We start from the raw sequence: 22,139 nt of genomic DNA on the forward strand, positions 1-22,139 counted from the left end.
ATTCTACTGCATTACAGAGGGAACTTACAAAGATTAGATTGCATGTTCTCTGTAATGCACTGTATAATAAATATTTTAGGCTTGGTCCATAGAAGTTCTATTGCATTTTTTTTTTCTGGGGATTGGATCCAGGACTTTGCACAAGCTAAGCAAGCAATCGACAACTGTGCCACATCCCTAGTTCCTTAAAAAAACCAAAACCCCCAACAACAACAAAACCCACAAGAGCTATTGAAAAATAACCCAAAAATCTTAGGGGGCAGCAGGGGAAAGGACCAGGAAATGTTCAGGGAACAGGGAGCAGGGATTGGGGAGAATCAACAAAATGAATAATGGATGAAAATTCTTTCTAGAAACCTGTTACTTTACCAGTGAATTGTTTTGTTTTCTGTTAAGATAGGATCTCTCTATGTAGTTCAGGTTGGCTTGGAGCTTACTATGTAGATCAGGCTGGCTCACCTTGAACTCATACACAACCATCTGCCTATGCCTCCCGAGTGCTGAGATTAAAGGCTGAGGCACCATACCCAGCCTTACAGGAATGTTTAAAGATTTAGTAAGAAGAAATCCTAGCTCTTGGTCCAGTCAAAATATGCCTCAGATGACATCTAACTTGAGGGCTTTTGTCTTCCAGCCCCTTTTGGTCTTTGTGTCAGTAACTGACATCCAAATTAGAAATTTAAAACAGGATAATGAATTGCAGACTGAAGAGAATTGTACTAGGAGATGGGGATCTTACATTATTACTCTTCTCTCTTCGTAACTCAATAAACTTTTTTTAATGAGTAAATGACTGGATGTTACTAATTATATATGAAGAAAAGTTAGTGACTACATCTTTAGTGAATATACCAGTTAGTCACGGAAGTATTCATTAACATAGTGAAAGATGTCAAAAGTCCTGGTGGCAATAAGTTCATTTATTTATTTTATAGAATCTTATTTCCAAGCCCCATTCTGCCATGTAACACACTGCCCCCTAGCAGAGACCTATTAAAAGTTACTGAATGATGTTCTACATAACACTCATGTAAGTAACATGTTTAGGGGAGTAGCTTTGCAACAAGAATGTTTTCTATAGTGTCAAAATATTAAAAGGTATTCATTTGGGATTATAAGGGAAGAAAGGAAGTGGAAGGGATCATCTTTTAAAGAAAGGAAGTACACTTGGTGAATTTACGTTTATGTAGTTATTACTGCTTGTACCTCTCAGTCTGCAAGACAAAGGATGGCTAAATGCTTACAAAGAGTCATGGTCATGGTTAAGCGGTCGATTAACATTTTAATAACTGGGTTGTGCCCAATGGTTGGCTTCTATTTGTGAGACTGTAAATTTCATATTCATCACTACACAATAAATGAACTAGACTTACTACAAAATAGGTTTCCCTTGTATAATTTATCAAAATCTGAAATCTCACCTTTTTTCTGGATTTGGATAAAAGCATTTGCTAAAAATTTTGTTTAACCTTTTAAGGAAGTTCATTTATTGAATAGATATTTCCTGAATATTTGTTCTATTGGACACTAAGAATTCAAGGTTGAAGAAGCCATGATTGTTTCCATGCAGGAGTAAAGGAAAAAGTGGTATCCAGGGTAATTTCTGACTGAGATAGATAAGCCAAGGTGGTAGAGACAATAAAGTTTGTGGTCTGCATATTAAGTTTACATTTAGTAAGAAATTTAAAACTTCTCTCTGTCATGACTTCACACATAAAATTGAAATAGCAATTTTACTTTGTCTTGTCGTGGAGAGTAACAAGTAGGACAAAACATGGAGGGAATTTGAAGAATCTGGCATACAGAAAACTCTCAACACAGGCTAGCTATTTTTACGGTTTTAAGTGCCTGTGAAAATGCTTAAGAGTTACTAATAAGAACTTTCCTTTACTATTTTCAACTTCCCAGGGAAAGAGAGAAGTCAATAAAAGAATCTATAGTAATACTAATATTTAAAAGGTATCAAAGGGAGAAGAATACTATTTGACAAAGAATTTTTAAAAATCTAAGCAAGGACAGGTAGGATAAGTCAGGGTTGTTTTTTTTAAGCTTGTCTTTCAGAAATAGGCATACCATTTCACATTCAGTCTATGAATATGTGAAAATTACAGCACAAATCTATAATGGTTTAAAAGGATTAAACGAATACCTAGGAAGCCAAGGTAGGTACATGACTAGTGTTAGCTTTTCTTACTATTCACTTTAGAAATTAGGTGGAAAACCCTACTTTTAACTCTTTCTTGCACAGGAAAGCTATAATTTTTTACTTTAGCAAATGTTCTACGTTTGAAAATCTCAGGATTGTTCTTCTAATTCTTTTTGCTACTGTATATTATTTGATTTTCTGTCTCAAGTTCTGTGATAATGTGAGAGAATTTCAGGATATAACATTAAAAGGTATAATGTCTTATTGATATCAACATAATTAAGCTTCCTCCCTTTTCTTTTAAAAATTTTACTTGTGTATACATATACATATATATGTATATGTAACAAGTATCATTAAAGAAAAAGAGGCTATCAATTTGAGAGTGGAAGGGTATGAGGGGATTGAAAGGTGGGCACCAGGGAGGAGCTGGAGGGAAGAAAGGGAAGGGATAGATGATGTAATTCAATTTCAATTAAAATGCACATTTTTAAAAATTAATTTTTATTTTTTTTGTGTGTGTGTGTACATATGTCACAGTGAGTGGAGGTCAGATGACAACTTTCAGAAGTCAGTTCTCTCTTTCCATGCTGTGGTTCCTGGGGACTGAACTCAGTCAGGTCATTAGGCTTGGTGGCAGGTATCTTTACCTGCCTAGCCACCCCACCAGCCAGCATCCTCTATTTTCAGTCTCTGGTTTATTCTTATTTATATCTGTAACCCAGATATACACTGCTGTGCACATAGCATACTCTATATTTTTGACAGAGATATACTCTAAATACCAGCGGAAATGCCAACATGAAGCTATTTTGTACTTAGGGAAATATACTGGAACTAGATTTTTTTCCTTCTTATTTTTCTATCTGAGTGAAACTTTCAGTCTGAGTTTTAGTCCTAGCTCTGCTACTAACAGCCCATTCAATAATTTGAGATAATCTAGCTCTTAAAATTGTGAAAATCTTAATTGTTTCCCTCTTCTTTATAATTGAGTTGAGGTTAAACTCTTGCCATTATGTTCTCACTTTATCTGTGATATACTGTTTAATTCTACAAGTACTAAAGAGATTATATCCATTATATATTATATATATATATATATATTTTGGATTACTTGTGTTTTTCTCCTCACATCTTCTGGATTTGTCCATGTTAGTAGATACTGTGGACATATAGTATCATTATATTAAGTTGCTTTCATATTACAGTCACTTGAACTTTCAGAAATTCAACTATGCCTGTGCTTAAAAGTTTGTAAATGACTTTCCTTTCCATTTTTCTTCAATTATAGGGAGAACGAGGATTTCCAGGTTTGGAAGGCCATCCAGGTTTGCCAGGATTTCCAGGTCCAGAAGGGCCTCCAGGACCTCGGGGACAAAAGGTATTTGTTTCCCTAGCAATCAGCAATAGCAGAGGAATTAACCTGCCCTAAATGTAAGACAAAACTGTCAATCCAACTAAAAGCTCACTGAATTATAATGAGAAATTATTGCTTAAATCGAACAACAGAATTAAAGGGACAGTTATTTTCTGTTTTCTTTAATTTTCATAGTATTTATTTTGTAAATATTTTAATTGAAGTAGATTGCATTTTTCTCTTTTACCTCTCCTCTCTCAAGCTCCTCCCAGCTGCCCTCCCTCAAACTCCTCCCATACCCCCACATTCTAATGTTGATGACCTCTTTTTCTTTGATTATAGTTACATATGCAATACATGTGTATTGCATAGACACACACACACACACACACACACATATATATATGCAACCTACTGAGTCTGTTTTTGTCATTTGTATGTATATGGTTTCAGTGCTGACCATTCTCATTGGACAGCTAATCAGGGGATGCACCCCTGGAGAGGCTAATTCTCCTCCAAGCAGTCATTAGTTGCTTGTAGTTCTTGGTCTAGCACTGGGACCCCATAAAATTGTCCCATTTCCACATTAATATGTCCATTGATGTTGCTATTATTCCAGACTTGATTGTTTCACACCGGACTTCTTGGTATAAGACTCTTTCCGTCCCCTTTTCTGCGATGTTCTCTGAGCCATAGATGGAATGGTGATGTAGGGCTGCAGTCCCCACAAGACATTGATCTCCTCCCCCACAACCCCTCTGACCAGTTGAGTTATTTTTATGATGTTCTCCGTTTGCTGTGGTGAGACGCTCCTTTGGTGAATAGTGGTAGCTATAGTTACTCAGGAAAGGTGGATCTTCACTTTAGTGGGTTTTGTTTGTTTGTTTGTTTTTGTAATTTGGACATTACTACCATATTCAGATTTTTTGGAAGATGTTGTTTGTTGTATATGGTTGTTGGAATTGTTACATTAAACTTCTCCTGGGGAGATGCAAATAAACATCTTCTCACCCAAGATGGACACCAATGACAGACCAAAGTAGGATTTAACCAAATTCCAAGTTGGTGAGAACAATGAGTTTATTGGACTTGATAAACTGAGCATGAATAAAGGATTGCATGCAGAAGTGTGGGTGACTCTAAAACAGCTGTATCGTGGATAATGATCTCATGGAGGGTGCTGTTGAGTCCCACTTTGAATTAGCCTCCTAACTTTCTATGTACTCTGGCATCTCCCTAAATCACTTGCAGCTTCTGGGTGCGGGAGGGTCAATAGCTGGAATCTCAGATGAGGGTCTCTAGAATCATTTTTCCTCTTCCTACCAGGGAGTATTAAAGCTCCATTATCATTATCATAGACCTTGTGTGTTAGTTAGGCTTCTCTGGAGGAACAGAACAAATTGGATGATTATATAATATATATATGTATATATATGTGTGTGTATATATATGTGCATATATATGTATATATATATGTATATATATATATATATATATATATTCCCCCATGAGTAAGGGTAGCATCTCCATGTGTATGTTAAGATGGGGATGTAGGAAAGATAATAGTGAATTTGAGACTGGGAGAAGTGTCTTTTAGTTTTTAATGGCTCTTTTGATTCAGTGCCCCCCCACTCTATTAAATAGACTAGTAAAGTGGTATGTGGAGGGGCCAGTTCTATTCACTTGCCCAAAAAGTAAAATTTGACTTAATGACATTTTTTCTCTGGCTTTATTATTTCATATAATGATGCTGTACCATATCTTTAATGAATATCACTGAGTAGTTTTCCAATAAGGAGGAAAATTAAATGGATGGAGACTTTTTATATATATTTAGTTATACCAGAAGTTAGATGTTGCGAGAAAGATGACATGATTGTGAGAAGATAGCTTTGTGGAATCCAGCAGTAAATGGGACCTGTGCTAAAATTCACTGAATAGAACGTGAACAATAAGGAAATACTAAGACTCTAAATGACTGCATAGAATTTTGTAGATGGGCCATTCAACTGAATTTCCTAGGTGTTATAACACAGCAAGAGCAACGGAATGATGCTTGCCACCCAGGAGTGCCTAAGAAGTAGCCCAGAGATCTAAAAGCAGTAAAGTTGATGGGATTGAGCACTAATATAGCAGCACAATGCACTGGAACTTAAGCACAGTCTTGTGAAACTCAAGTGGGAACACAAATTGATTAACTTTCAGCTGTGTTATGGAAATGGATGTGTTGAAATAGAATGTAATTTGAACCATAGAAAAAGCTATATTTCCTAAGTTCGAGTTTATCTGGGATCAGGGCCAGAGTTTCTTGCATGCCATGCATATTAAGAGTAAATATTTGTGTCTCATTAAAGGAAGTTACGTTAAAATGATTTTGAAATAATTTAGCATTAACTGAGACTGTTTAATGATAGTGTAACAGTTAATAAAGATGTGCTTCTGTGCAGATAAAGTTTAACCTTTGTTGCAATTCTTTTTCATTATTTATAAAGTGTGAATATATGCTGCTTTCTAAACATCTTAGATTCTACACCTGAAAGTGCACCTTTGTGTGCTTGGGTATTTGTGTGTGTGTAAAGTAAAAAAAAATAGAATTATTTTTCACTGGTATACTCCTATTTATGAAAGTATAGGTTTGTAAAATAAACTGGCCACTTAGCTCAGTTGGTTAGAGTATGATACTGAGATACATATATATAAAATAATACATATATATATGCATGTGTATTTGTATAAATGTATATATGTAATGTTGCAAAGGAGTTCTTTATTGAATAAAATGTGGTTCATTTTTATGGGTAATATATTCATTTTATTCAAGATAAATATAATGTATACAAAAAAATCTCTTTTCCACCTGTGTGCTCATTGGTCACTGAGTACATATCCATTCTTTCATCCCCTTTATTTATAAAATAAGATGTGTCATGCTTAGTTTGTGTTTTTTTATATCAGTGTACCCAAAACATGTTATTCTTACTACATTCAATTTCATTGTCTATAAGCTATAATGTTGTAACCAGTTCCCTATACATGATTATGCAGTTTTCAACAGTTTGCTGCTATAAGCCATAACTGCTAAGATGTAAAACTTGGATTAACTCTTTTTTGCATCAATAAGCATGAATGTGTAAGATAAATTTTGAGAAATGAATTTCTGGATCACTGGACGGACACACACACACACACACACACACAAACACACGCATATGTATGCACATGTGATTTTTTTTACAGATATTACCAGATTACCGCTTCTCAAACACATATAATTTACCTTTGTTTCAGCAACAAAAACAAAAATATATTTCCATACAGCTTCATCACTATTCCTATGAAACTTTTCTATTTGTCATTATGGTAGAAGAGTGATCTTTCAGTGTGCTTTCAATTTGCATTTCTATTTTTATGAGTAAGAATAGGCTTCTCACAGATCCAAGTGTCATTAGTCTTTTCTATGACCTGTATTTTCATATCATTTGCCCTTTTTCTGGTGGAGTTTTGGGATTTTCATACTTTGCTGACCTGTTGGTTAGTAAGATGATTTCCGTGTACATACTGTGAATTGCATCATTTTCCCACTTGTCCTTTGTTTTGCTGGGTATGTACATGAAAGTATATGCAATTCTAAGTCTGTTTTTCAAAGACCCTTTTCTTTTTTTTCATTTTTTTATTAAGAAATTTTCTACTCACTCTACATACCACCCACAGATCCTACCTCCTCTCACCCACCAGCCCTCTCTCCCAAGCCACCCCATGTCCCCACATCCCCCAAATCAAGGTTTCCCATGGGGAGTCAGCAGAGCCCAGCACACTGAGCCTAGGCAGGTCCAAGCCCCTTCTCACTGCACCAAGGCTGTGTAGTACTTGGATGGGAGACCCTTTTCTTAAATCATATGGATTTTCAGCAGATCAAATCTTGTACCCTTTAAGGTTATACATTAATTCTCAAAAGTTTTCTTTCAGTATGTCAATTTATTTTTTACCTGTGTGGAATCTATTCTGGTATGTGGTTTGTGATGTAAAATCCACCTTTATCTTTTTCTCCACTCATTTCCAATGCCATAGTCATTACATAGGAGTCATCCTTTATTTGTAGTTTCATTTCCCATGGTTTCAATTATGTGCCAGCCACTGTCTGAAAATAATTAACGGAAAAGTTCTTAAAATTAATGGTTCATTGGTTTTAAAGAACTCATTACAGTATATTGGTATACTTGTTCCATATTATTCTTAGTCATTGTTAAGTTCCTACAATGTCTATGTATTTTGTTGTGTCTGTGTGCATGTAGGAAAATATACAGCATACATAAGTTTGGGTACTGGCCACAATTTCAGGTACCTATGTGGGGTCTAAAAAGTTATCCCCCTTGGATAAGGAGTGGCTTCTGTATGCCAAATTCATATGAACTTCCTTTCTGATGGTCTTCCCAGTATTCAGTTTATTAAAAAAAAAAAAGACTCAAACTCTTGGAATGATTGAAGCCTATGCGCCACTTTTCTATCTGACTGGTAGGTAGTAGGGTCCACTCACTTCTCTCACCGTTTTTCTCAGAGATAGTGCTGGGGGTTTTCATATAAACTTTAGAACTACTGTCTAGTTCTATTTCATAAAATTTCTAACCAAATTGTGATTTACTTTTTAAATGATGAATTCCTTTATTTAAGAACATAGAATTGCTTTTTTTATTATTTTACTATTTCTTTGTGAACTTCACAACTGTTTTAAACTATTCCTATTGTAAATCTTGTGCATTATTCACTGCAAAGTATTTTGTTTTGCCATTTATAGGTGGAGTATTTTCTTCTATTAAGTCTCCCAAATTGTTACTATAATAAAACTGTTGACTTTTCAATATTAGTTTTATGTACAGTTGAGAATTACTACTTTACATCAAACGGTATTAGTTTTTCTTTATTCAAAATTTAAAAGAAAATACTTAATGGAAACTTCACTGAGATAAGATTTAAACATTTCAGTGATACAGGCGTGACTAGAAATGAGTAGGTAGAATTTGCAAGGAGTAGAGAGCAGAAGCTGAAAGGGAGAGTTTATGGTGGTTAAGTTCTGCCAGTAGAAGGTGCTTTTTGAAATAAATGGCAAGATAAAAGCAGAAATTCAAGAGCAGCACATACAACTGAAGTTTAAATATGCCATAGAAACCGTCAAGATTTTGAGCTTTTCTTTTTTCTTTTTTTATGCACAAACGATTTCAAAAATAGCTGTATTGCTGTCTTATCTTCATTTTCTTGTGTACCTCTTGTATAACTTTATGCATGGGAAGTTTCTTCTTCATGTCAGCACTCTCTCCAGTAAAATAATGGCTTTTCTTGATATTGTTCATATAATTTACCAATGTCTTTAGTCTTAATAATAAATCTTCTTTGGGCATAAGAATTTAACACTAACTTGCAGATATTTTTACAAAAATTTAAGACTGCTATAATAGGAAATTAGTTATTTGATGACTGATTTGAAGGACAAAAGAACTAAACATACTGTGTTTTTCAGGGTGATGATGGAATTCCAGGGCCACCAGGACCAAAAGGAATCAGAGTAAGCAATATTCAGTATATGGTAAATTCTTCCTTGATGTCAACAGATAAAAACAAGTGAAATGATAGGAGACAACAAGAAAAATACTAGTTATTGTTGCAATACACATATACATACATTAAACACAACAATCTAAGTCCATTTAGTGTTGCTTTTATGTATACCATTTCAAGGCTGACCAGTTGTTACTGGATAATCAATTAAGAGGCTCATTCATGGGGATTATTAAGTCTCCCTCTCTCCAGAGTAGTTAATTATCTGTATTTCTTTGTATAAGAGTGGGGCCCTGTGAGATTTTCCTCATTCACATTAGCACATTTTTTCCTGAGTCACAATTGAAAGGTAGTATCCACCCTTGTGGGGAAGTCAAGATCAACCAACATACTGTGCTCAGCTCACTTTCTAATCTAGGATCCCCCTACCAGTGATCCTGACCACAATTAAAATGGATCTTCTCATACAATTAATATAATCAAAATAATCTTCACGGGCATGTCCAGAGTAGTGTTTCCATGGTAATTCTAGAGTCTGTCAAGTTGACAACTAAAATAAAATATTACAACTATACTTCTCAGCTTGACACCTAAACACATGGCTTTTAAGCTGTAACTTTCCATGCCTTTTTCTCATAGGCTCATGAGAATGATATAATGTAAAACACATTCAATCTAACATTTCAAGTCCCCATAGTCCTAAGTCTCTTAGCTATGAGCTTCTATAAAATAAAAAACAAAATATATACTTCCAACATAATATTGGCACAGAGTAAATATCCCTGTTATAAAATAGAAGAATTGTGACACAGCCACAAATAATCAGGTCAATGTAAAACAAAATCCAATAGAACAAATATCAAATCCTGAAACTCCACGTCCAGCATCTGGGGCTTATAATTTAATTAACTGGAGTCCAAAACACATAAGCAGCCCCACACACCTTCAGTTCTGCCACATGCAGCACACATAGAGTCTTTTCTTGGCTGGCTTTATTCTACACCCACAGCTTTCCTTGGAAGCCGTCTCTTGTTCCTGTCATCTCCACTATCTTGGTGTTTGAACTGCAAGTTTGTCTTTGCAAGTTCACATATTGGCCTCTTAGGGATTCTTTCCAGGGGCATCAACAACACCATAAATCCTCTGGCTTTAGATTCTTTTTAAAACGTTAGAGCAAGTCTCAGTGACCCGCTTAATCTTGTATCTTTCATGCCTCTAAGCCTTGTACAGTATGAACTACACTGCCAAGTTCTGCTGCTAGCTCTTGATGGAGCCTCTGATGGCTGGGATTTTGCTTTCAGGACACCTTTTCTTTTGTTCCAATGCAATGTAGGAGGTTCCCTCTTCATTAGTGCTGATCTCTTTAACAATTATAGCTATGTTATCAGTACCAGCCTGAATTCTCTCCTGCATTGAAATGTCCTCTGCCAAAGAAGTTAACTCATTATCTTTAAATTTACCTTCAATCAAGTTTTCAGGACTTGAGCAGAATGAAGCCAGATTGTTGGCCAAAATATCACATTAATAGCCTCTAGTCCAGTTGTTGAGTCCCTGTTCACTCTGACATCTCAATGACCAGCCCCTACTTTACACATTCCTCCCAGCTCTGCTTTTAGCATTTAGGGACTTTTCTAACTGAACGTTTCAACTCTTCCACATTCCTGAAAACCAGTTCCAATGGCCTATGAACTACATGGGCAGTTTTATCACAACAATGGTCTCAACTGTTGTTACTAAATTCTGTCTTAATTCTTTTCCTGTTGCTGTGGTAAAATTCCCTGATAAAGGTAACTTAAGGGAGAAGGGGTTTATTCTGGTTTACAGTTCAGGAGTTCAAGCTACCCATCATGATGGGGAAGTCAAAGCAGCAAGAGTTTTCAGCAGCTGGTCACATCACTTTCACAATCAGATGCAGAACATGGTGAACACATCCATATTAATGTGCAGCTTACTTTCTCCATTTTATCCAGTTCAGGATCCCCTGCTTAAGGAATGGTCTTGCCCACATTTACAATAAGTCTTCCCATATACATTATCTTGATGTAATCAAGATAATCCCCCACGGATATACCATCTCCCAGGTGATTCTAGAATCTGTCAAGTTGACAGCTAAGCCAACTAGTCTTCACAGCTGGTATGCATATGGCTGGTTTTAGAATTAGAGAATACTGAGGCCCCCAGCATGGTGGCACATGCCTTTAATTCCAGCACTTGGGAGGCAAAGCCAGGCAGATCTGTGAGTTCAAGACCAGACTGATCTACATAATGAGACAGCCAGGGCTACACAGAGAAACTGTCTCGAAAAATCAATAAGAAGAAGAATAAGAAGAATTAGAGGGTGATAGTTTTCCCAAAGACAAGATCTATCTTCTCTGAACTTTAGTTTCTTCACATGCTAAAGGTAAAGAGTGTATCTCCAAGATCTCTTTTCGCTCCAAACTTCTGTTTATATGATAGTATCTCTTCTTTGATTATTAAATGCATGGATGGTTACATAGCATGCTTATGTATGGATTATTTTTACCCCCCCCAAATATTGTAATTCTTTGATATTCAAATGCTTAGATAAGTAAATTGTGCACAAATCTTTAAAAACATTATAGTTGCTATATAATTTTAGCAGCATGTGGTATCCCAACTTGGTACATCATACTTGTAATATTAGCAGTTGGAATGCTGAGACAAGAAGATTGTCATGAGTTCCACACCAGCATTTGGTACAGAGTTGGGAATCTGTCTCAATAAATTTCAAAACTAAAGCCAAAATGAAAAATCCATGTAGGTTGCCTTATACAGTATTTATGACTTGTGTAGATACAGTACTGGAAAAAAAATAAGAAAGTTGAAACCTTTAGTTTGTCAGGTATAACTGATTTTTGTAGTAAAATGGTATCATATACCGTTGAAACTCTTTATAATAATAGCACTATATCTCACAATAACCATTTATAGTTACCATATGCTAAATACTGTGGAAACTAAAAAGAATTGGTCATTTCATTAATGGCTATTTCTAGATATCTTGGGGGGTGTTCAGTAAGACCTTGTTTCTATTTCTGAAGTACAACTTTAGAAGTGCTTGATATGATAGCCTGTATTTTTAGGTCTCAGCTTATAGACTACTCTTTTGTTGCTGATGATGTTTATTTGTTTTGTGTTTTCAAGACAGGGCTTCTCTGTGTAGCCCTGGCTGTCCTGGAACTCAATTTGTAGATTTTGTGGTTTGCCTGGAACTCACAAAAATCCATCTGCCTACCTCTGCTTCCCAAGTGCTGGGATTAAAGGTGTGAGCCACCACCACCCAGCCCAGACTGTTCTTGATATGCAAAGTTTAAAAGTGAAAAAAAATTAAGTTTAGATGAATGCAGAGAGTACACAATAGATTAAACTTCCTTATGCTTGTTTTTACTTTCAAAACAATTGAACATTGACATTTTACTGCCTCTAAACAACCACTATTTTTGCAAATATTTTAAAATAAATCTCTCACATCTTTCACTTTACCAATGAAAACTTCATATGTTCAGTATTTATTAACAACTATATTCTTGTCTTATATTAACAACTTATAGATTATTTTTAATTCAGTCCACATTTTCTCAGGCCACCATTTTAGCTGGAATTTAAATATATGAATGAACTGCTATGACAACTACTTGAAGTAGTGATCAAGGAAGAATTTTTGAGGATTTTTTCATTACAAATACATGTAATTTAATGTTTCAGTTGATTGTAGTTATTGCTTGTTTTGAGATAAGGTCATACTAGGTAGACCTGGCTGGACTTAAACTCACACAGTGCTGGGATTAAAGGTGTGTACCACTGTTATCTGTTGTTTTTACTCTTTACTCTTTTGGATCTTTGCGGGCCCCACCACCCAGCTCCCAAATAAGTCACACACAGAGGCTTATTCTTTCTTATAAATGCCAAGCCTTAGCTTGGCTTATTTCTAGCTAGCTTTTCTTTAATTATCTTGTCTACCTTTTGCCTCGGGCTTTCACCTTTCTCTATTTCTGTTTATCTTTTCTTTCCTTCTTATTCAGTGTCTGAATGTGTAGCTGGGTGGCTGGCCCCTTCTTTTCTCACTCCTTGATCTCCCTCTCCTTTTCTTGTTCCTCAATTTTTTCTTTTTTTCTCTTTCTATTTATTGTCTCTACCTGCCAGCCCCTTCTGTCTTTTTTCCTGCCTTGCTATTGGCCATTCAACTCCTTATTAGACAAATCAGGTGCTTTAGACAGGCACAGTAACACAGCTTCACAGAGTTAAACAAATGCAACATAAAGGAATGCAATACATCTTTGCATCATTAAACAAATATTCCACAGTATAAACAAATGTAACACATCTTCAACTAATATTTTCCACAACATACCACCATGTATATTATTCTATTGAAACCCATTTTATGCCATCCTTGACCTGGTAGGAGCCTTTTCAAGTTTTATTCCTGCCCACTATCTTTTTACAGAAGTAATTGATTGCTGAGACTTTCTTGCTTCCTGGCATACAATATTTCAGAAACATCTTCTGCTCTTTTTTCCAAACCTTGCTATAATAGTGCTGCAGTCACAAACCTTAAATATCATATTGTCTTTTCTAGTTTGTAGTGTACCTCTGGGTTAGATACATTTAAGTAAGTTGTTAGGTTAAAGGGTATGTCCGTGTCAATTTTGGTAGCTATTTCCAAATTCCTACCATGACATTTGAGTCCACATTCACAGCACAGGTGAGAGTACTATTTTCCCTATATCCTCACCAACAAAAATAGTTGACAAGTTGTTTTTTGCCTGTCCTGAAAGGGAAATTTAACTGAAAGAGATTTGGGGTTAGTTACATTAATATCCTCAGCGGGAGGACATTACCCTCTCATCTCCTAGTAAATTCATTACTCACAAACCTGAAAGAATTTTGTATGTTAAAACAGACATTTCATCTACTGCTTTTCTTGCAGCTACTAACTGTAACGAAGAATGTACGTGCAAACAGGAGTCTCTAGTTTTCTGTAAAATGAATTTTAAAAACATCTATATGTATGTGGGTGACAGTTGTGTAGCTTGGTCTCTTTGTGGGGCCCCTGGTAGTGGGGCCAGGATATGTCCCTGGTTCATGAGTCAGCTTTTTGGAACTGATTCCCTATGGTGGGATGCCTCAATCAACCTTGATGTTGGGGGAGGAGCTCGGCCCTGCCATGGGAGGCCTTACCCTTTCTGAGGAGTGGATTGGAGAGGGGAGGTATAAAAGACATGGGGGGAGGAAAGGGGGGAGAAGAGGGAGGGGAAACTGTGGTTGATATGTAAACTAAATTAAAAATTTAATAAGAAAACCATCTCCATGAAAGAGCTTTTCTACAGTTACCAAACCAATATTGGTTGGTGACAGTGAGGCACATTTTGCAACAGCCTCGTCATTAAAGTAATCAAGGGATTTCTTTATTGTTACAGGGTCCTCCTGGGCTTCCTGGATTCCCAGGGACACCAGGTCTTCCTGTGAGTATGATTTTGATTATTGTAAAGTCCTCTAAAAAGTCATCTAAGAAATGCCATAAGTGTGTTATATGCCTTTTCAAAGGGAATGCCAGGCCAGGATGGAGCTCCAGGACCTCAAGGTATCCCTGGATGCAATGGAACCAAGGTGAGGTTTATTGAACTTAATTGTGGACAGTATGTTGATCATAATAGACTTAGTCTGAAAAGAGATAGAGTGGCTTTGTTTCTAAGTCAACATTTTCAGTATATTAGATAGCAGTAGTTTATTTGAGCCTATCTAACTAGTAGGGATAATGTATTGCATTAGAGGTTACTTGCAAATCTTTATGGAAAGTAGTATGAATATTAAAAGTGAATTAGGATATATGCATTTCACATACTATAGAAGTTGTTATGAGTAATGTCTTTTATTAATTTTGCCTTACAAATAGGTACTATTTAAATTTTGAATACTTTAAGTTTAAAAAATTTTATTGTATGTTATTTCTATAGTGGAGAAAGGGGTTCACATATGCCATGGAACACATGTGGAAGTCAGAGGACAACTTATGGGGGTCGATTATTTCCTTCCACCATGTAGGATATAGATATCAAATTCAGATTGTCTGTACTTTGGCAGCAGGCACCTTCCTTTACCTACCAAACTATTTCACTGATTCATGCTTTATTTTTTTTAACTTACTTAAGTGTTACTGTGAAAACTACAAGTGTTTCATAAGCAAAAATGATGCACTTAACAATTTGCAAAAAAAACTTTAGGTAATGTCACTTTTCTTGTTTTGAGTAAAAAAATTGACATTAATGTAGAGCAATGGATAATGAGAAAAATGAGCAAAATTTGCTCTTCTTGTAAAATGATATATTGTAGCCTCTTTCTTTTATGTAAATGTACTATTACTTTATATTTATCTTTTTCGCATTTTCTATTTTCTGCATAATATTCTATAAAATTACATCTACCCTATATCTTTTTTATTAATGACATATGCCAAATTTTTACATTAGAATGTGTACTGTAACTTTTTTGCATTACAATGAACATGTTTTCTGAGAATTTTTAAAACACATAAAATCAACACAATACTTTTCAACCCAAGTATTTCCCAGGTCTCTGTAACTCTTGCCAATAGTAATTTTTTTTTTCTTGAGATAGAGTCTCACTGTGTAGCCTTGAGTAGCCTCAAACTCACAAAAATCCACCTGCCTCTACCTCCCAAAGTTCTAGGACTAAATGTGCACATGCTTTCCACAACAATTATAATTTTTTAATGTATAGATTTATTTGTAAGGCAAATGTCCAGATTGAGAGATTTGTGTCCTTCATTCTAGCTCAGGCCAATAAACAAATTTCATGAGAAAGTAAACCACTTTCTTTTTCCTATTCTGGTGACATAGATATGTTTTGGTTTGTTTGTTTCTTTGGTCTTTTTTTTTAAAGGGAGAGAGAGAGAGAGAGAGAGAGAGAGAGAGAGAGAGAGAGAGAGAGAATGTTCAGCATGGCTTATGCAACAAGAAGACCAGTACTCAAAGTTTTAAATAGGGAGGCCAAATGCACATGCAGGTATAATATATTGTATGATTAAAAGTAGTCTTTTCCTACATCCAACAATTAATTTATGTAATTTATTTATGTAATAAGTTTTATTCAAATTAAATGATTAATGATTTTATTGCGCACTGCCAGATTAGAATTGTCTTACATTTCTCACTAGGTATGTAGAATATGAATCCTAATGTTGCATCCACAATATATGGGTTATTTTTTCCTTAATGTCTTCTAAACTTGAGATGCGGCCGCTTCCTCTCTCTTTGAACCTACATTTTCCATGTATAAAAGATGATGCAGAGAAGGCCAGTTGACAATAACTCAAAAACTCAGAGGTGTAGCAATTTTACCATTTTAAACCTTCTGACAGGTTTTTTCCTAGAATTGCTATAGCATACATAGGTATTTGAAAAGAATTTGCGTTGGTGTTCTTTTACCTCTATTTTAACTGGTATCTAAACCAAATGTCTATATTGCTACTTTACAACAGTGAATGAGAGAAATTGGGTACCTAAAAAATATAATGGCTTGCAATTGCTAGAACTGTTGTTACTGTCTTCTTGGTGCTATTAATAGCCTTCTTCCTTGCTATCTTTTCGTTTTACAAAAATAATTTGAAATACTTTACAATAAAGGAAAAATGAAAGGTAAGTTCGAAATAAGAAGGTATACACATAGTCAGGAAATTGGGGCAAATCATTAACCATTAAATGTGACAGTCATTGGAAATCTGTAGTGTGATGGTCTCAAAATAGATTTTTCAAAAGCAAATGACTGTGGTAGTTTTCCCTCTAGCTTCGGTTGGAGTAGATGAGTAGGGCTAAAAGTATCTTGGTAGGTTGAATTGTTATGTAGGTTGATGCTAATGAATTTTTGGTAATCTGGTATGTTTCATATAGCTTTTAAAGAAAGTCATTGTTCATACAGTTATTTACTGTTTCGTATTTCTCTATACGCTTTCTTTTTAACTCCTTCTAGGGAGAACGTGGATTTCCAGGCAGTCCCGGGTTTCCTGGTTTACAAGGTCCCCCAGTAAGTTTTAAAATTCAGAATTAAAATGAACTCAGGAATTAACAGAAAACGTGTGAATACAAAGTTTGTTCATATGGAACAAAGTCACATATTTAAAGTAGCAAACTAAAGTGTTTTTTAAAAGAAATGGCTAAAAGGACTTCTTGCTGAATAAAACCGTGGATTCTATGCTAGTTAATATAAATGTTACTTATAACATAAAATATTATGGAGCGACCCCATAGAAGTTTATTCAGATTGTTTTCCTTTTGTATAGCATGTGTTCTTTTGTTTACCCCTGCCCAATTTGTATCAAACTCCCTTCTTTCTTTTTAACAATAGGGACCTCCTGGGATCCCAGGTATGAAGGTAAGCACTCATGCTGAGAAGATAAACAGTTTGAATAAAATATGTAGAAAGTCTGCAGCTGCAGTGGGATAGGAACTACAACTTCTGCCTCAAAATGAGTACATATAGAAGTTATGCAGCTACACATGGAGAAACGCTCTTTAAGCAGTATACTGTGCAATTTTCTATACTGACATTCTTGGAAATGTATGTGTTGGTGCTCAAATATTTCTTTTCTGACACCTTCAGACTTTATCTTCTTGTTCTTTGATAGGATTGACTGTTGGCTCTCTCTAGATGAGTATTCTTTATCTCTGGCGTCTGTAACCCTCTAGTTTCACAGTTTTTGTTTCTTTTGACATCTGACAGTCCTGCATTCTTTAGTACAGGCTCATTCTATTCTGTCCAGCAGTCATCAAGAACCTGGCCTGACTCTTCCTTCTCCTCTATGCCTGGTGACATTAATAATGTCCACAGTATTGATGATTATGTAGTTACTGACCATCTATATTTATAATTTCAAATTAGTTTTTTTGTGTTTTTCTTTTGGAGTTCAAGATGTATGTGTTGAACAATTTCCTTAAAATCTCTGCTCAAATATCTCCCAGGTGCTCAGATTAGCATGTCAGAATTTAACCCTCAAATAATCCTGCCCAATCCATTGAATTGCCATATATATAAAGCTTGTGTCAGTATAGATTGCATGACTTTTACATGACTTTTAAATTGTGGTTTTATTAATTCTTGAAAATTTATATTCAATGTGTTTTGTTTTTATTCAGCCCTCACTCTTCCAGGTCCACTCCCACCTTCTTATACTCCATGACCCCCCCCCTTTTTCCCCCATAGCCCACTGAGTTCAAGTTGTGCTGTCCATATTCTCATGAGTGTAGGTCCATCCACTGAAGCATCATGGCCCTGCCAGGAGCCATACCCTTAAAGATAATTGATTCTCCCTCCCCCAGATGCCATCTGCTATCAATAACTTCTCAGATAGGGGGAGGGGCCTCATGAGACCCACCTCCCTCCATGCTGCAATGTTGACTGGCTTAATCTTGTGCAGGTCTTGTACAGGCAACCACAGCTACTAGGAATTCCATTATGCCCTAAACACTGTTTTGCCTTAGTCCTTAACCTCAGGCACTTGCAATTTTTGTGACCCCTTTTCCATGAAGTTCCCTAAATCTTGGGATGAGGAGTGTGATACAAATTTCCCCATTATGATTGAGCATTCCATTAACACTTATTCTCTACACTTTGATCAGTTGTGAGTTTTTGCATTAATCATTCTCCACACACAAAGAAACTTCTGTCATGAAATCTAAGGGTTGAATTGATAAGATATGAATTTAGAGGGCGGTTTGGTACTATGTCCATTTAACAAAATTTTAGTACTAGGCATATTCATTGGTGCCTATGAGCATCCCAGCAATGGGCTCTTGGCCAGACATACACTACCAGGTATGAGTTTCCTACTGTGGAGTAAAACTAATCAGAGATCAGTTGAATAACAGTAATGCCATTACTGTACCCATGGGTATATCTTGTCATGCTGGTTATTGTAGTAGCGACGACCTTACATTAGGGCATCTTTTTTTCCTGGATCACTAGTACCACTGGTCTGAATTTAGCTCATTTGAGAATTTAAAATTATTATTATTTTTTATAACAGATTTCATGCATGGTAGATAAGCACTCTACCACTGAACCAGTCCAGCATTCAGCTACTTGTGGCAAATTACACTTATCCTTAAGGTTGAGACCTACATGTTCTTTGCACATGTTACTCTTATTTTACTATCTAGCTAACTCTTTGCATTATTTATCAATCACTATGCCATTTTGGTTTACTTTAGAGACTGTGACAGAAAATACTACTATCTTCTTTACTTACTGTGGTTTATGTTTCTGTATTATGTTGTTAGCCTCATGAGAAAAGAAGCTCTACTTTTTTATTACTAAGTGCCCAGAGCCTAACACAATTCTCCACAAATACTTTATATCTAATACATATTTTTAATTAATGGATAGCTAAAAGTATCACAAACTCCTAATAAATCTACTGTACTTCAGTATACTAAGGACACTTCTTAATTTACTTTTCAGAGGTAAATTTGTTCATGTTATTGGTATACTTAATCTTTCACTGTATTTATGTACTAAAATGAACTCTCAGGTTACTATTTATGCTCTTGATGATTTTCATGTATAGTAATGATTATAACTTCTATTGTTGCTTTCTTTTAGGGGGAACCAGGTAGTATAATCATGTCATCACTGCCAGGACCAAAGGGTAATCAAGGATACCCAGGTCCTCCTGGAATACAAGTAAGCATATAGGGATTTTCTTCTTCACTACATGATTAAATCAGAGGATCATGCAAGTCCTGAACCTTCAGGACTCACTGTTTTAGTTATACAAATTATCATTTGAAGTTTTCAAGGCATGAATGTATTCTAAAGTTAAAAAACACAACACGAGATAGGGGGGCTTTTAACAAGCTCTATTTGCATTCGTTTACCTTTATATCCGGTGTCCATAGATATTTGTGTACGTGGCATCAAAAATAACTTCCTACATTCTTCTTGTGCTATAGGTAGCAGTAGAGTCCACTATAATTGTGCTTTTTTTTTTTACAAACCAAAATCATTGATCTCTCTTTTAAGATATCCAAAATGCCATTTGTAATAGTATCAATTATGCATGACATCTGAGCATACATACTTTGAAGGCTGAAGGAATATAATTTATGTATGGTAAACATCAAGTGTAATCTTACAAAAAAGATTGTGTTAGTTTATAGAAAATATACAGAAAATCAACAAAAGTTTTTGAGTATTTATAAAGGAGAAAGTCTATTTATAAGAATCAGTCCCTTTACCAAAAATACAAATCAGAAGATTTTGCTATTTGATTGCCAAGATACAATGTTTGGGATATTTTTTCTTGTTTTCTCTTTTCATTCTTTACTTGACATTACTCTCTTAAGTTTGTTCAATCTTGCCCTTGATAGCTCATGGAATTAATTATAAATATTTAAGATAAAAATATAACAGTATATCCAGAATCTATGCTGATACAAAGCAAAAGGAACACCTATGAGACTCCAAAACCTTACAGAACACTTAAGAACTAAAACATCACAAATAATTTTGAATCAATATGATTTTATCTGGCAACCACATCCTTTTGGATTCTCTCAATATATAACTAGTGGCCTGAATAAACTGTTGATTCTAAAGCAGCTTTATTCCCTAAACTATATTAGTTTTCCTTTATAATATATGATACTCATATAATTTTCTATAATGCTTCTCTCTTTGGCTTGTTAAGATTCATTCATATTGTTTGGTTGTAGTTTATTTTTATAGATTTTCATTATGTATTTATCGTATGTTTTTAGCTATCATTTAGAACATAATCTTTCTGAAAGCTATATCCAATATCTTTTATTGAGTTACTTTATAAGCTACTTAACCCTTCTATTTGTATAACTTTTAAGTTCTGATAATATTGCAGGGGTATAGACTTATGAAAATACTTTAAGTTGCATACATTTATTTCTTTATAAGATAAATGGTTAAGTTTATGGAATTTTGTTTTTCATCATTTTCTTTACTCCCTTTATAACAGGGTCCACCTGGTCCCAAGGGCATATCAGGGCCAAGTGGTCCTCCTGGACCACCAGGTTTAATGGTAAGTTTCTGTAATTGTATTTTCCTCCTTTGCTTTCTGACTCAAAAACATGATTACAGATTGTATTACTTGAAAGTTAACTTAATTTTAATATTCATGCCTTTAATCTTGTTATTTAATGGTGACTCTGTTATGGTGAAGAGTATGTCCTAAATAAGCAAAGCCTGTATGTTTTCATACAGGTAAAAAAAAATGACACACATAAAAGTCAATACGTGACAAGGAAGTTCAATGGTGGAATGCTTGTTTAGCACATATGAGGCCCTGATCTTTCCCGTGCAGAAAAAATTAAAGATAATAAATCCTATTGTAGTAGATTTCATCCTAGTTATGATTGAAGTTAGATCTTTGCTGTTATCCTTTTTTTTAAAAAAGGCAACAAAATTGGATTCTTGTCAAAGTAATTTTTCACATGCCATTCTGTATCCCATAGACTATGTATTTAAGTGACAATTTTGATTATACCTGTATGGATAATGCATTTTTGTTTGTGACAATCAGTTCTTACTCTTAAGTAGAGGAAATAATGTGTGCTTAATTCCAGAAGAACCTATTGTATCTCTTTGGGAAAGGCTTAAATACACACCCTCCCTTTCAGTTTGTTTTAATTATAAACATCCTGCAGTGCAGGGGACTCTGGGCTATGGCACCTCTTCATAGGTCTGCTGTTACAATATTGGTGTTGTCTGGGTCTGGTATCAAACCCTGAATTTCTTTAACCCTTGTAAACTACTTAACTGATTAACTCCACACTTGTGTATAGTCCTTCAAAAGTCCCTTATTCAACAGAGGAAGCAACGTCTTATAAATGACAATGAGGTATGATATGTAAATACATAGAGAATGCTGATATTAAAAGTATCACACATAGGCAAAGAAATGCCTATTTAACTTTTCCTTTGAAAATGTTCTTTATTCTTGAGAATTTCATACATGTACACAATGAAGTATGATCACATGTTTATCCCCCATATCTCCCCTATAACGCTCCCCATATT

At 35.2% G+C, this 22,139-nt stretch overlaps 1 protein-coding gene across 2 annotated transcripts in view; it reads left to right on the forward strand.

The window, feature by feature from the left end:
* The window catches only part of Col4a5 (collagen type IV alpha 5 chain), a 200,462-nt gene that overhangs the window by 67,458 nt on the left and 110,865 nt on the right, over nucleotides 1-22,139 (forward strand). For both annotated transcript variants that reach the window (XM_052737125.1, XM_052737134.1), the window contains exons 3-10: nucleotides 3,438-3,527; nucleotides 9,016-9,060; nucleotides 14,495-14,539; nucleotides 14,622-14,684; nucleotides 17,064-17,117; nucleotides 17,439-17,465; nucleotides 19,692-19,772; nucleotides 21,079-21,141. In XM_052737125.1, the coding sequence (XP_052593085.1) occupies nucleotides 3,438-3,527; nucleotides 9,016-9,060; nucleotides 14,495-14,539; nucleotides 14,622-14,684; nucleotides 17,064-17,117; nucleotides 17,439-17,465; nucleotides 19,692-19,772; nucleotides 21,079-21,141 (468 nt within the window). The remainder of the gene's footprint in view (nucleotides 1-3,437; nucleotides 3,528-9,015; nucleotides 9,061-14,494; nucleotides 14,540-14,621; nucleotides 14,685-17,063; nucleotides 17,118-17,438; nucleotides 17,466-19,691; nucleotides 19,773-21,078; nucleotides 21,142-22,139) is intronic.

The sequence above is a fragment of the Peromyscus californicus genome, unplaced genomic scaffold (assembly GCF_007827085.1).
Source record: "Peromyscus californicus insignis strain IS unplaced genomic scaffold, ASM782708v3 Scaffold_10__1_contigs__length_136768540, whole genome shotgun sequence".
Taxonomy (NCBI): Eukaryota; Metazoa; Chordata; class Mammalia; order Rodentia; family Cricetidae; genus Peromyscus; species Peromyscus californicus.